This window comes from Neophocaena asiaeorientalis, unplaced genomic scaffold (genome assembly GCF_003031525.2).
Source record: "Neophocaena asiaeorientalis asiaeorientalis breed wild unplaced genomic scaffold, Neophocaena_asiaeorientalis_V1.1 scaffold544, whole genome shotgun sequence".
Taxonomy (NCBI): Eukaryota; Metazoa; Chordata; class Mammalia; order Artiodactyla; family Phocoenidae; genus Neophocaena; species Neophocaena asiaeorientalis.
The window spans coordinates 244,043-257,202 of NW_020173921.1; the positions used below are offsets into that span (position 1 = coordinate 244,043).

The 13,160-nt window shown below is 42.6% G+C and overlaps 1 protein-coding gene across 1 annotated transcript in view; it reads left to right on the plus strand.

Annotated features, from left to right (window-relative positions):
• The first annotated feature begins 11,012 nt into the window (after positions 1-11,012).
• Positions 11,013-13,160, plus strand: part of LMBRD1 (LMBR1 domain containing 1) — a 115,163-nt gene continuing 113,015 nt past the window's right edge. The window contains exon 1 of the mRNA XM_024752146.1: positions 11,013-11,671. Within this exon, the coding sequence (XP_024607914.1) occupies positions 11,594-11,671 (78 nt within the window). The 5' untranslated portion in view covers positions 11,013-11,593. The remainder of the gene's footprint in view (positions 11,672-13,160) is intronic.

Sequence of the window (13,160 nt, forward strand, 5' to 3'; positions counted from 1 at the left end):
AAATATAGAATTGTTAGAATGCATTCAAACTTAAGAGGTCATCAACTTAAAATTATCACATGCATACAGCTGTCCCTAGGGACCATGGGGGTATTGGTTCCAGGACCCACTGCATTACCAAGATCCACAGATACTCAAGTCCCTTACAGTTGATCCTCTGTATCCGCAGGTTCTGCACCAGCAGATACAGATGGTCGACTGTATGTTTATTGAGAAAAATCCATGTGTAAGTGGACCTGTGTAGTTCAAACCCATGTTGTTCAAGGGTCAACTGTTCATAGGTTGTCATATAAGAACATCATGATAATTTCAAACCAAAAACCTATAAAAAATACACATTAAAAAAGAGAAAGGAATCCAAACTTACCACTAAATATAGTCACCAAATAAAAAAGGGAAGAAAGCAAAAGAAGAAAGGAACAACAGCGAAAAAATTACAGGTCAATATCACTGATGAACATAGATACAAAATTCCTCTGCAAAATATTAACAAACCAAATTCAACAGTACATTAAAAGAATCATACCCCATGATCAAGTGGCATTTATCCCAGGGATGTATGGATGGTTCAGTATCTGCAAATCAATGTAATACACCATGTTAACATACTGAAGAATAAAAATCATATGATCTCAATAGATGCAGAAAAAGCATTTGACAAAATTCAATATTGATTTATAATAAAAACTCTCAAAAAAGTGGGTGTAGAGAGAACATACCTCAACACAATAAAGGCTATATATGACAAGCCCATACTCACATCATATTCAATGGTGAAAAGCTGAAAGCATTTCCTCTAAGATCAGGAACAAGACAAGGATGCCCATTCCTGCCACTTTCATTCAACATAGTTTTGGAAGTCCCAGCCACAGCAATCAGAGAAGAAAAAGAAATAAAAGGAATCCACACTGGAAAGGAAGACGTAGTACTGTCACTGTTTGCAAATGACATGATAATATACATATAAAATCCTAAAGATACCACCAAAACTATGAGAACTAATAAATGAAGTCAGTTAAGTTGCAGGATACAAAATTAGTATACAGAAATCTGTGACGTTTCTATACACTAAAAAAAAAAAAAACTATCTGAAAGAGAAATTAAGAAAACAATCCCATTTACAATTTCATCAAAAAGACTAAAAATACCTAGGAATAAATCCAACCAAGGGGGCAAAAGACTTATACTCTGAAAACTATAAGACATTGATGAAAGAAATTAAAGATGATACCAACAGATAGAGAGATATAATATGTTCTTGGATTGGAAGAATCAATATTGTGAAAATACCTATACTACCCAAAGCAATCTACAGATTCAATGCAATCCTTATCAAATTACCAATGGCATTTTTTATGGAACTAGAACAAAAAATCTTAAAATTTGTATGGAGACACAAAAGACCCCAAATAGCCAAAGCAGTCTTCAGGGAAAAAAAAAAAAAGACATATGCACCCCAATGTTCACTGCAGTACTATTTACAATAGCCGGGTCATGCAAGCAACCTAAATGCCCATCGACAGAGAAATGGATAAAGAAGATGTGGTACATATATACAATGGAATATAACTCAGCCATATAAAGGAACGAAATTGGGTCATTTATTGAGACGTGGATGGATCTAGAGACTGTCGTACAGAGTGAGGTAAGTCAAAAAGAGAAAAACAAATATCGTATATTAACGCATATATGTGGAACCTAGAAAAATGGTACAGATGAACTGGTTTGCAGGGCAGAAATTGAGACACAGATGTAGAGAACAAACATATGGACACCCAGGGGGGAAAGCTGCAGGGGGTGGTGGTGGTGGTGTGATGAATTGGGAGATTGGGATTGACATGTATACACTTATGTGTATAAAATTGATGACTAATAAGAACCTGCTGTATAAAAAATAAATTAAATTAAGTTAAAAATTAAAAAACAAAAAAGAAATTGAAGATGACCCAAATAAATGGAAAGATATACTGTGCTCATGGATTGGAAGAATTATTATTGTTAAATTGCTCATACTAACCAAGGCAATCTACATTCAATGCAATTCCTATTAAAATACCTATGACATTTTTCACAGAACTAGAACAAATTATTCTAAAATTTGTATGGAAACTCAAAAACCCTGAATAGTCAAAACACTCTTGAGAGAGAAGAAGGAAGCTGAAGGTATCATCTCCCCTGATTTCAAACTATACTACAAATCTACAGTAAACAAAACAGTATTGTATTGGCACAAAAACAAACACATAGATCAATGGAACAAAATAGATAACCCAGAGGTAAAGCTACAAATCTACAGTAAACAAAACATTATTGTATTGGCACAAAAACAGACACATAGATCAATGGAACAAAATAGAGAACCCAGAGGTAAACCCACCCTATCATGGTCAATTAATCGATGACAAAGGAGGCAAGAATGTACAATGTGGAAAAAGATAGGCTCTTCAATAAATAGTGCTGGGAAAACTGGACAGTTATATCCAAAAGAATCAAAGTGGACTACTTTCTCACACCATATACAAAAATAAACTCAAAATGGATTAAAAACTTAAATGCAAGACCTGAAACCATAAAACTCCTAAAAGAAAACAGGCAGTACATTCTTTGACATGGGTCTTAGCAATATTTTTTGGTCATGTCTCTCCAGGCAAGGGCAACAAAAGTAAAAATAAACAAATGGGACTACAACAAACTAAAAAGCTTTTGCACAGTGAACGAAACTATCAACAAAATGAAAAGGCAGCCTAATGAATGGGAGAAGATATTTGCAAATGATATATCCAATAAGGGGTTAATACCCAAAACATACAAAGAGCTCATACAACTCAACATCCAAAAAGCAAACAACCCACTTAAATAAAAGGTCAGAGGACCGGAATAGACATTTTTCTAAAGAAGACGTACAGATGGTCAACAGACACGTGAAAAGGTGCTCAACATCCCTAATCATCAGGGAAATGCAAATCAAAACCCCAATGATATACTACCTCACACCTGTCAGAATGACTATTGTCAAGAAAAGTAAGAAAAATAGGTGTTGGCAATTATGTGGAGAAAATGGAACACACATGCACTGTTGGGAAGATTGTAACTTGGTGCAGCCACTATGGAGAACAGTATGGCTGTTCCTCAAAAAATGAAAAATAAAACTTGCATATGATCCAGCAATTCCACTTCTGGGTATTTACCTGAAGAAAAGAAAAATACTAGTTTGAGAGGATATATGCACCCCAATGTTCATAGCAGCATTGTTTACAATAGCCAAGATATGTAAACATGCTGTGTCCATCATCAGATGAATGGATAAAGAAGATGTGGTGTATATAGACAATGGAACTATAAAAAGGATGAAATCTTGTCATTAGCGACAACGTGGATGAATCTAGAAGGTAATATTCTAAGTGAAATAAGTCCGCCAGAGAAAGACAAATATCTCACTTATATGTGGAATCTAAAAATCAAACAAACAGAAAAACAAACAAAACAAAATGAAAACAGATTCATAAATACAGAGAACAAATGGGTAGTTGCCAGAGGGGAGGGGTGTGGGCATTGAGTGAAATAGGTTAAGGGGATTAAAATAAATAAGCCATGGGGATGTAATACACAGCATAAGGAATTTGGTCAATTATATTGTAATTACTTTGTATGGGGACAGATGGATACTAGACTTATGGTGGTGATCATTTCATAATGTATGCAAATGACAAATCATTATGTAGTACACCTGAACTAACATAATATTGTACGTCATTGATAGTTCAATGAAAATAGTTAGGCGTCAGTGAAGAGACCATGCTGTCATGAAGCAGGAGGTGGTTTTCATTTAGAAAATAGTGGCTTTATTCACAGGATTGAACTACAGAATATTAATGTTTTTAGATTGGTTTCTGTTTAACAATGTCTAAAATGTACTGTTAAATCCAATGTTAAGGTTACTTAGTAAAATTAAATCTCATCTTGGCAAAAAGCACACAGCACTTTGATATCAAAGATAATCTGAGAAGCCCAGAAATGAGGCAAATGGAATCCCACGATGGAAAAGAATAGATGCTGAGTCGCGAGAGGAGCCCTATTACTAGAAAAAGGAGCAGCATATGCTACAAATGAAAAAATACATGCTTCCTTTGTTAAAATTATTGACTGTGCTATGGATCACTTTTAAACATCATAAATTTAAAATCAGTTTTTATTGTAATTTCCACTCATAAACTGACTTTGACATTACTTTATGTTTAAGTTGTATAACTAAATTTATTTTTTATACCTTAAAGTACATAAACACCAGGCTTGGGAATTGACACAATGAAAAACACTTGAAGGTATTGATATTACATGATATTTTAACATGTCTAGACTATGAATAAATCATTTCTTGCATCACCAGAAGAAAAATCTTAAGAAGAAAACTAACTTGGGTCACCAGTTCATGTGAGAATGTTTGTTCCATTAGAAGTACACAGATGGTATCCATTAAGAGTTTATAATTGCAGAAATATGGAAATGCGAATTTCACAATTCACATTATGATACTGTGTGCAGAGTCTACTTTCAGAATCAGAAATTGGAAAATTGCCTCTGTGTCCACAAATCAAAAACACTCATATATTAACATTTCAGTGTCATTTTCGTTTTTGTCAGTTTTCTACACAGTGCAATAGGTGAACCATGTTTTTTGAGTATAACATATACTTTGGGACTCAAGAAAAAGCTCTTTTGATTTTAAATGAAGAAACGGAGAGCATAGACTTTTAATTTTTCATGGATTGGCTCTTGTGCAAAAACCTCTGGCCCCCACTGGTTTACATACAAATGAGCAAATGTTCTAGCAGAACCAAATGGGCTCTCAACCATAGGTGCCAATTACCTTATAAACATATTGTAAGCACTTCCACAAAGAAAAGAACTTCTCGGGGTTGTGATGACCAATTCAGGTGAATGACAGTGAAAGGGGAGGAAAAGGCTTGATCAAACTTCCTCAGGTCCATGGAAACGTTCCCCCTGGATCACTGTTAAATCCTTTGGATGGAAGATAACGTGTAGGCACAACACGGAGCCCAACAGAGAGATAAGTTCTAAATCAGCATGCAATGGAGCAGGACAGACATGTGCAAAGTCCCTGGGATCTGAGGCCAGAAAGGCTTAACTGTAACCTGACTGTAGGTGTTAAAATAGCTAGAGAAGTATTTGTCAGTCAGAAGGAGGATTATTGGTTAGCAAGAGAGGGACAGAAAATAGGACAAGAACACAAATTTTGAGGGTTTTCAAGCATCTTATTTGGAAGGACAGTCTGATATTTTAAATTTCCAACAAGGTAATAAAATTTTTTTCAGTGATGTGTAAAAAGCAGCTATTTTTGAAACACAACATGTTAAAATCCAGTGGTGTAATACACACAGTTAACCTGGATACATAACTAGATTTCCTTATGGTCTAAATGTGATTTCAGGGTGCAGGCCATGGCAACCTGTACAGTTACCATTACGCGGGTAGGTTGACTCTGTTTGCTGGGCCTAAGGCCTGCAGTCATTGCGATGGGACTCTTTTACATTGCTGACCCCTCCACAGCCCCTGACCCTCATGTGTTTCTGACTCATTCACCCTTCTACTCACCAGTTCTAGGCCAAGTTAAGCCTCTATATCCTACTTTTTTTTCTTTCTATCCCATTGGCATAAATTTTTCTTCCAGCCTGTTCTTCTTTCCTTTTAATTAAAACTTACAATTTTCTTTTCTTCTTTCTACCAATTCCTATGTAAGATTATTTCTATAAATTCTACCTCACAGTACATGTTTTTCATTTTGTTTTTACCATTAAATTTTTTTTTAATTGAGGTATAGTTAATTTACAATGTTGTGTTAGTTTCTGGTGTACAGTAAAGTGATTCAGTAATACATATATATATCCATATATATATCCTTTTTCAGATTCTTTTCTGTTATGGTTTATTACAGGATATTGACTATAGTTCCCTGTACTATACAGTAGGAACTTGTTGATCACAGTACTTGTCACTTGATCATAATCCTATCTTTGGTTATGGACCTTGTAAGGACCTTGTAAAGGGAATGAATGAGGAACCATTCTTGTGCCTCCTGTTTCCCACACCTGCCCTCCATCCCCCAGCTCGAGGAGGGGAGCCTCTTGAGTGCTGTTGGGATAGGGCTGAGAGGAGTGATGGTTTGTGCTTCATGAGCTCTTTTTTTTTTTTTTTTTGGACCCTCATGAGCTCTTTTGTTGAGAGTTTTGGCATCTATGTTCACTGTAGTTTTCTTCTTTCCTTCTGTCTTTGTCTGGTTTTGGTGTCAAGATAACCTTTCTATAGGTTGTCACGGCCTGGTCTGTTTTCTCACTTGGGCCACTCCACCAGCTTCCTGCTGTCCACGGGTTCCTGTCTTGCCAAGAGAATTCTCTGGAAGGCCTCCACCAGGGGAGGTTGTTGCAGCTCTCCTTAGCCTTCCACACAAATAAGCCCATGGGAGAGGGTAGTTCTCAAGGGCGTCCACCAAAGCCTTCAGGGTGAGTTGAATGAGCTAGCCTGGGGGGGGCCGGGGAGGGGTGGATGGGAAGAAGCTCACCCACACCCTTTCTGCACCAAGATGCTCCTCAGCAATCTCTTTATCCCAGCTCAGCACCAGGCACCCCTGTGAGTCAGTCACCCTCCGCACCTGCAGTGATGCTGGGCCTCTCCCAAAATTCAGGTCACACCCTTCAACCTGATGGGTGATTCTCTTGTGTAATCTTGTCCCACTGGCTTTAGGGAAAGACTATTCAAAATCTGAGAGACAGAAGAACGAGGGGAAGGAGAATTGCTCCCTTGCACACATTGCCTTCCTCCAAAGGCCTCTAGCCCTCTTCATATAGTCAAGGGGCTCTAGGTTTGGATAGGCCTATGTTTTCCTACAACATCTCCTCTTATTAAACCCCTTGGGAGTGACGAGCTACACATGGCCATTTCTTTGACCTTAAAATGGAACAACATCCACAGAAATCCTGGTACCTTCCCATGATTTGTTGGGTGTGGGGTACGGCAAGGGCTTCTACAGTAATTCCAAGCGTCTTAGTCAATTTGGGCTGCTTTGACAAAAATACCATAAACTGGGTGGCTTAGAGACAGCAGAAATTTTTTCTTACAGTTCTGGAGGCTGGAAAGTCCAAGATCAAAGTGGTGACAGATTCAGTGTTTGGCTGGGGCTATGTTCTCATTTAACTTCACATAGCAGAAGGGGCTGAAGAGCTCTCTGGAGTTGGGCACTGACCATTCCTGAGGGCTTCGCCCTCCTGACATAAGCACCTCCTACAGGCCCTACCTCCAAATAGCATCACCTTGAGTCTTAGAATTTAATATATGGATGTGGGGCGGGTGAGCACATATTCAAATATTCAATCTATAGCATCAGGGGAGCAGGAAAGGACTGTCTATTGGGTTTTTACATCCTCATGGAGTATATTACAATGTGCATACAAAAAGCCTTGAAACTCTTAAAGGCAAGTATCTGGGGGTGAGGAAGATTGTGTTCGTTTATTAGGAGCTTTTTACTTTCTAAATTATTCATGTTTGGAAATTTTATTAATGAGCATGTATTCCTTTTGTAATTATCAACAACCAATAAAGATGGTTATTATTATTTTTTTTGTGTGGTACATGGACCTTTCACTGTCGTGGCCTCTGCCGTTGCGGAGCACAGGCTCCAGGCACGCAGGCTCAGCAGCCATGGCTCACGGGCCCAGCCACTCCGCGGCATGTGGGATCTTCTTGGACCGGGGCATGAACCCGTGTCCCCTGCATCGGCAGGCAGACTCTCAACCGCTGTGCCACCAGGGAAGCCCAAGATGGTTATTATTTTTAAAGAACTCTGGTCTGTAATGTAAGGCTTCCTAGGTTTAAGAACATCACTCAGGAGAGTGTGTTCAGTCCTCACTGGTCTGGTCATATGCTGAATGAATAGTACATCCTGATTGGGTGGAATAATGGAAAGATGGGCTGACGTGCCCTTTTCTACCTGTTCAGGTGTGTCACTTTCTCTTTTCCCTTTCTCCCAATCTTCCTGATTCAAACCACTACTATCCTTATAACTAGTCACTCTCTCATCAGCAACACAGGTTTACAAGGCTTTTCCAACTTGAAAGTTAAGCTACTGCCCAATGCTACTCCAATACTTAGGTGTTCAGAGTCAGCAAAAGAGTGAACCCAATTTATTAAATAAGCTGAATTCAATGGAAGGTACTGGGTTGGCCAAAAAGTGCCTTCGGTTTTTAAGTAAAAATAAAAGACACATTTTTCATTTTCACCAAGAACTTTATTGAACAATATAGTCACCCCTTTTTTCCACTACCTTCTGCCATTTTTCATGCAACTTCATAATTCCATCTTCCAAAAACTTTTTATCTTTTTGAGCAAAGAACTGTTCCAGGTGCCTTTTACAGTCTTCCAGGGAATTGAAATTTTTTCCATTAAGAGAATTTTGTAAAGACTGAGATAAATGGAAATCTGAAGGTGCAATGCCTGGTGAATATGGTGGATGAATCAAAACTTTCCAGCCAAGCTGTAACAGTTTTTGCCTGGTCATCAAAGAAACATGTGGTCTTGTGCTTTCCTGCTGGAAGATTATACGTTTTCTGTTGACTAATTCTGGACACTTTTCGTCAAGTTCTGCTTTCAGTTGGTCTAGTCGGGAGCAGTACTTGTTGCAACGATTCGTTTGGTTTTCCGGAAGGAGCTCATAATAGGGGACTCTCTTCCAGTCCCACCATATACCCAACATCACCTTCTTTGGATGAAGGCCGGCCTTTGATGTGGTTGGTAGTGGTTCATTTCCCTTGCCCCACGCTCTCTTCCATTCCACATTGTCGCGCAGTGTCCACTTTTCATCGCCCGTCACCATTTGTTTTGAAAATGGAAACTTTTCATTACGTTTCAATAGAGAATCGCATGCGGAAATATGGTCAAGAAGGTTTTTTTCGCTTAACTTATATGGAACCCAAACGTCAAAGCGATTAACATAACCACGCTGGTGCAAATGATTTTCAACAACTGATTTGTATATTTTGAGTATGTCAGCTATCTCCCGTGTGATATAATATTGATTGTTCTCAATTAATGTCTCGATTTGATCGCTATCAACTTCAACTGGTCTACACGATCATGGAGCATCGTCCAGCGAGAAATCTCCAGCACGAAATTTCGCAAACCACTTTTGACACGTTGGATCAGTCACGGCACCTTCTCCACACACTGCACAAATCGTTTTTTGTGTTTCAGTTGCGTTTTTACCTTTCTTGAAATAATAAAGCATAATATGCCGGAAATGGTGCTTTTTTCTTCCATATTCAATATTAAAATGGCTACACAAAAATCCACCAATTTTGATGTCTTTTTTTAAAATGCACGCTGATGTGACAGCTGTCACATACGACCTAACAAAATTGTTTCGAATGAAGTTAAAGATAACTATGCGCTACTAGAGCCATCTTCTGGAAAAAAACTGAACGAACCTTTTGGCCAACCCAGTACCTCAGCTATTAAAAATGGTTCATTCTAGGGCTTTCCTGGTGGCGCAGTGGTTGAGAGTCCGCCTGTCGATGCAGGGGACACGGGTTCGTGACCCGGTCTGGGAAGATCCCACATGCCGCGGAGCGGCTGCGCCTGTGAGCCATGGCCGCTAAACCTGCGCGTCCGGAGCCTGGGCTCCGCAACGGGAGAGGCCACAGCAGTGAGAGGCCCGTGTACCGCAAAAAAACCCCACAAAAAAACAACAAAAAAAATGGTTCATTCTAGTCTTGAAAAAAAATCACCAGCTTCACATAAAATTTAAAGTGGTAGGGAGATTATGATCTTTAATTCTTGAACTCCCCTCCTAACCATAAATTCTCCTTCACATACAGAGTTAAAAAGGGATGTAAGAGGAGTTTAAATTCTTGGCCCTTCAGCCAAATAAAATAGTAATAAATGGACTGGAGGGGGAGAAGAGAAATTAAAGAGATTTCTCCTCTGAGAATTGGTGCTGGTCTATGAATTCCCATTTCTAACTCCAAGAAGTGATATGTGTGTGGAAGGCTGAGGTGACATGTTGCCATCTAATCCCTAGCCTAGTAAGGGAGGTCTCGAGGGAGCTACTTGGGAAATCTGACATATGGGCCTTGCATCTGAGAGAGGGCTGGTACCCAACTTAGGCATGGGAGAACTTCAGCCGACTCTGGAGTTCAGCTGACTCCCTCTGGGATATCCAAGAAGGGCTGAGAGCTTTAATATTAGAACTAGGACAAGGCAGCTACATTGGGAACGGCCTGCGCTCTCAAAGGTTATTGGTGCAAGCCATACGGATCATGTGGTGTACAGGGGATTTGGGCGGTGTGTGAGAAGGGGGAAAACTGGCCTGCCGTTGTCTTAAATTTCTCCTCCAAACCAGCGGGCCTTCAGGAGAGGATTAGTAAACCTTAGCAGGAAGAGGCAGAAGTTTAAGTGACCACAGTATGCCCTGCAGCAGGTGAGGGAATTTTAAGTGGCTAGCTGGAGTAGAGATGTCTCTATTCACTTTGAGGAAACTATAGGAGAGAGGCCTCCCCAGAAGTGAATGGCCCACAGGAGGAAAAGTCACATTCAAACACTCGCAAGTTCAGAGAGCAGGAAACCACCTTGGATGGTACAATTCACAGTAAAACTCTTCTCGATTTTCTTCTTCCCTCCTCATTTTGCCCTTCCCTTCAGCAGGATTCCAGCCTGAAACAGGTCGGGGGTAACATAACCACATAATGCATTGTCAAGAGATGTGGGCTTCATCCATAAAGTTGTGTTGTGACTACAAATACGTTTGCTCAATTCAGTGGTTAACGATGTACCCACGTTCCATGGACCCAGGCAAGCCACCCCGGAACCATTCCGTAGGCTTCACTATGGGCCTATGGCGGTACCTTGCTCACTTATTTATGAACATCACGAGAAGCTGCGATTTCATTCTGATATGTTCACAGAGTCAAGTACGTTTAGGGTATAAAGTCATCATGGAAATTTACAGGAATGTAGAGATCTAAATATAAAGGCCATAACATCACATGATAAGGCAGCGTCCAGCCCAGCAGCTACTCAGGCTGGGCCCTGGTGCCAGCAAATCAGAAGGTCATTTGGGCAGCTGGGAAACGTTCCCTTCATAGTCCGCCATGCCTGCAACCTGGGGAGGACTTCTGCCTTGGACACTAGGGAGCTTCTTCCTTTACAGCGGCAGGGGAAGCCACCAAGGCGGCCGGGCTTTGCAGAAACAACACCTGCGCCGCGCGTGGGCTCCTAGCTTTTCCGGTTCAGCAGCCAGGACCTAATTAAGTATTCCACAGAGGTGACGTGGCCGGGAGACCACGCCTCCTCAGAAACCCCGCCTCGCCCCGCAGCCGGCAGCGCGTGATGTCACGGCGTCCCGGACGCGCCCCGCCCCCGGCCGATTGTCGCCAGGGGCCGCTCGCGGGTCCGGTCTCCTAGGCAACCAGGCGCTCCGCCCCTCCGCCCCTTTAACCTTTAGGGTCCGCGGGGCCGAGTCCTGCGCTCGCTCCCTTCTCCCCTCCCTTTCCACTCTTCGCCGGGGCTGTCCCGGCCGGAAGCGAAGATGGCGGCGGCGGCGGCGGCGGGTGCGGCGTCAGCCGAGCTGGTGATCGGCTGGTGCATCTTCGGCCTCCTGCTCCTGGTAGGGGAGACGCTTGGAGTTCCCCAGGGCCTGGACGGGGGAGGGGCAGCCCCGCCGTTGGTCTCCGGGGCCGGGACCCTCCTTGCCCCGCCCCGCCCGCTCCTGCGGGGGCTGCGGGGGCCCTGGGCTGGGCCGCGGTGAGGGGCGCGCCGGCCCCTCGTTGCCCGCGCGGGGTGGTCCCCTCGGCTGGTGGCTGCCTCCTGACCCGGACTCTGCGCTGGCGCACCTGGGTATGGGGGCCCGGGGAGAGGAGGGGCCCTGGGAGCCGGGAGCGCCCGCCTGCTCGAGTCCCGTGGGCGCCGCGTCGTCGCCCCGGGAGGGGGGTTTCTCTGCCCCTCTGAGTGGTTCACCTTGTCCCTTCCCTTAGGATGGGGCGTCTTCAGCCTTCTCTCCCCATTGTGAGACCCTGCCTTGGTGACGTGCGGTGTTCGTTCTGACGCTGGGTTTCGCGTTCCTTCCTGGTCTCTAATGGGCGAAAGCCTGTGCAGGGCGGAGCTGGGGCCCTGGTCACTGCCAGTGTCAGGGTCAGTGTACCCACGTGACTTCAGGTGCCTCCTTCCCAGCCCCCTGGTTCCTGCTTCTCCAGTGAGCAAAACGTGGGCCTTAATGGGCCAAATGGCCTAGGTTGTACTTCCCTAACCCATATTAAAACCCTTTTATTTGGGAATTCAGTTTATTTCTCTTCGTACCCTTCCCCAGTCTCGCTCTTCCCTCGTGGTCTCCAGCGCATCCTGTTGTTGCTTCAACAGGACAACTATCTGCCCCAAAGTATTTTGCCGCTTTGCATTAGGAAAACAACAAAATCAAACCAAAAAACTGTTTACTTCACTTGTTGAAATCAAGACTTGTCTCATTTTACTTCACTTTCTTGATTCCACTACCGTGTTTGCAACCTCTGTGTTATAGTCTGTTTTTCCAGTAGGTGTTGCAGCGGAAACTACTCGCCCCTCCAAAGTGCGAAAACTTGAAAAGGCTTCTCTTGTTGCCTTTACCCCGCGCCCGGAAAGTAATAATGCCTTTACCCCGGAGCACACTTTATTCTGCTTGGAGAAAAGTGGAAACCGTGAAGGTTGGCTGTGGTTTCCAAAACTTGTACTTGGAGAGTTCACTGGCTTTTCCATACCCTCGTATTCACTTGACTTTTTAGCGGAGCAAAATTTGGCACCCCAAAATGGCTCTCTGGCTTGATGGTTAGTTCAGGCTGATTATATGTAAGAAACAGAAGACTCGGGAAATCTTTCTTTTTTACCTCTGTCTTAGCTGCCGGGAGAATTTTAGGTAAGGGGCTTGTTCCCAAAATAGAGTCATCACCTGAGATATCCTGCAGAGGATGTGGGCTAGGCGTGATGGTGGTGGTTCTCCGCTGGGCCTAGAGATCCGAGTCCCTCTGTCCTGTTGTGTCTGCCTGGCCCAGCAAAAGTGTATTTGCCAACCTTTTGCTTTCTGTGTGCATGTGAATTGTCTTTCTTCCTTTTGAAGTCCCAAACCC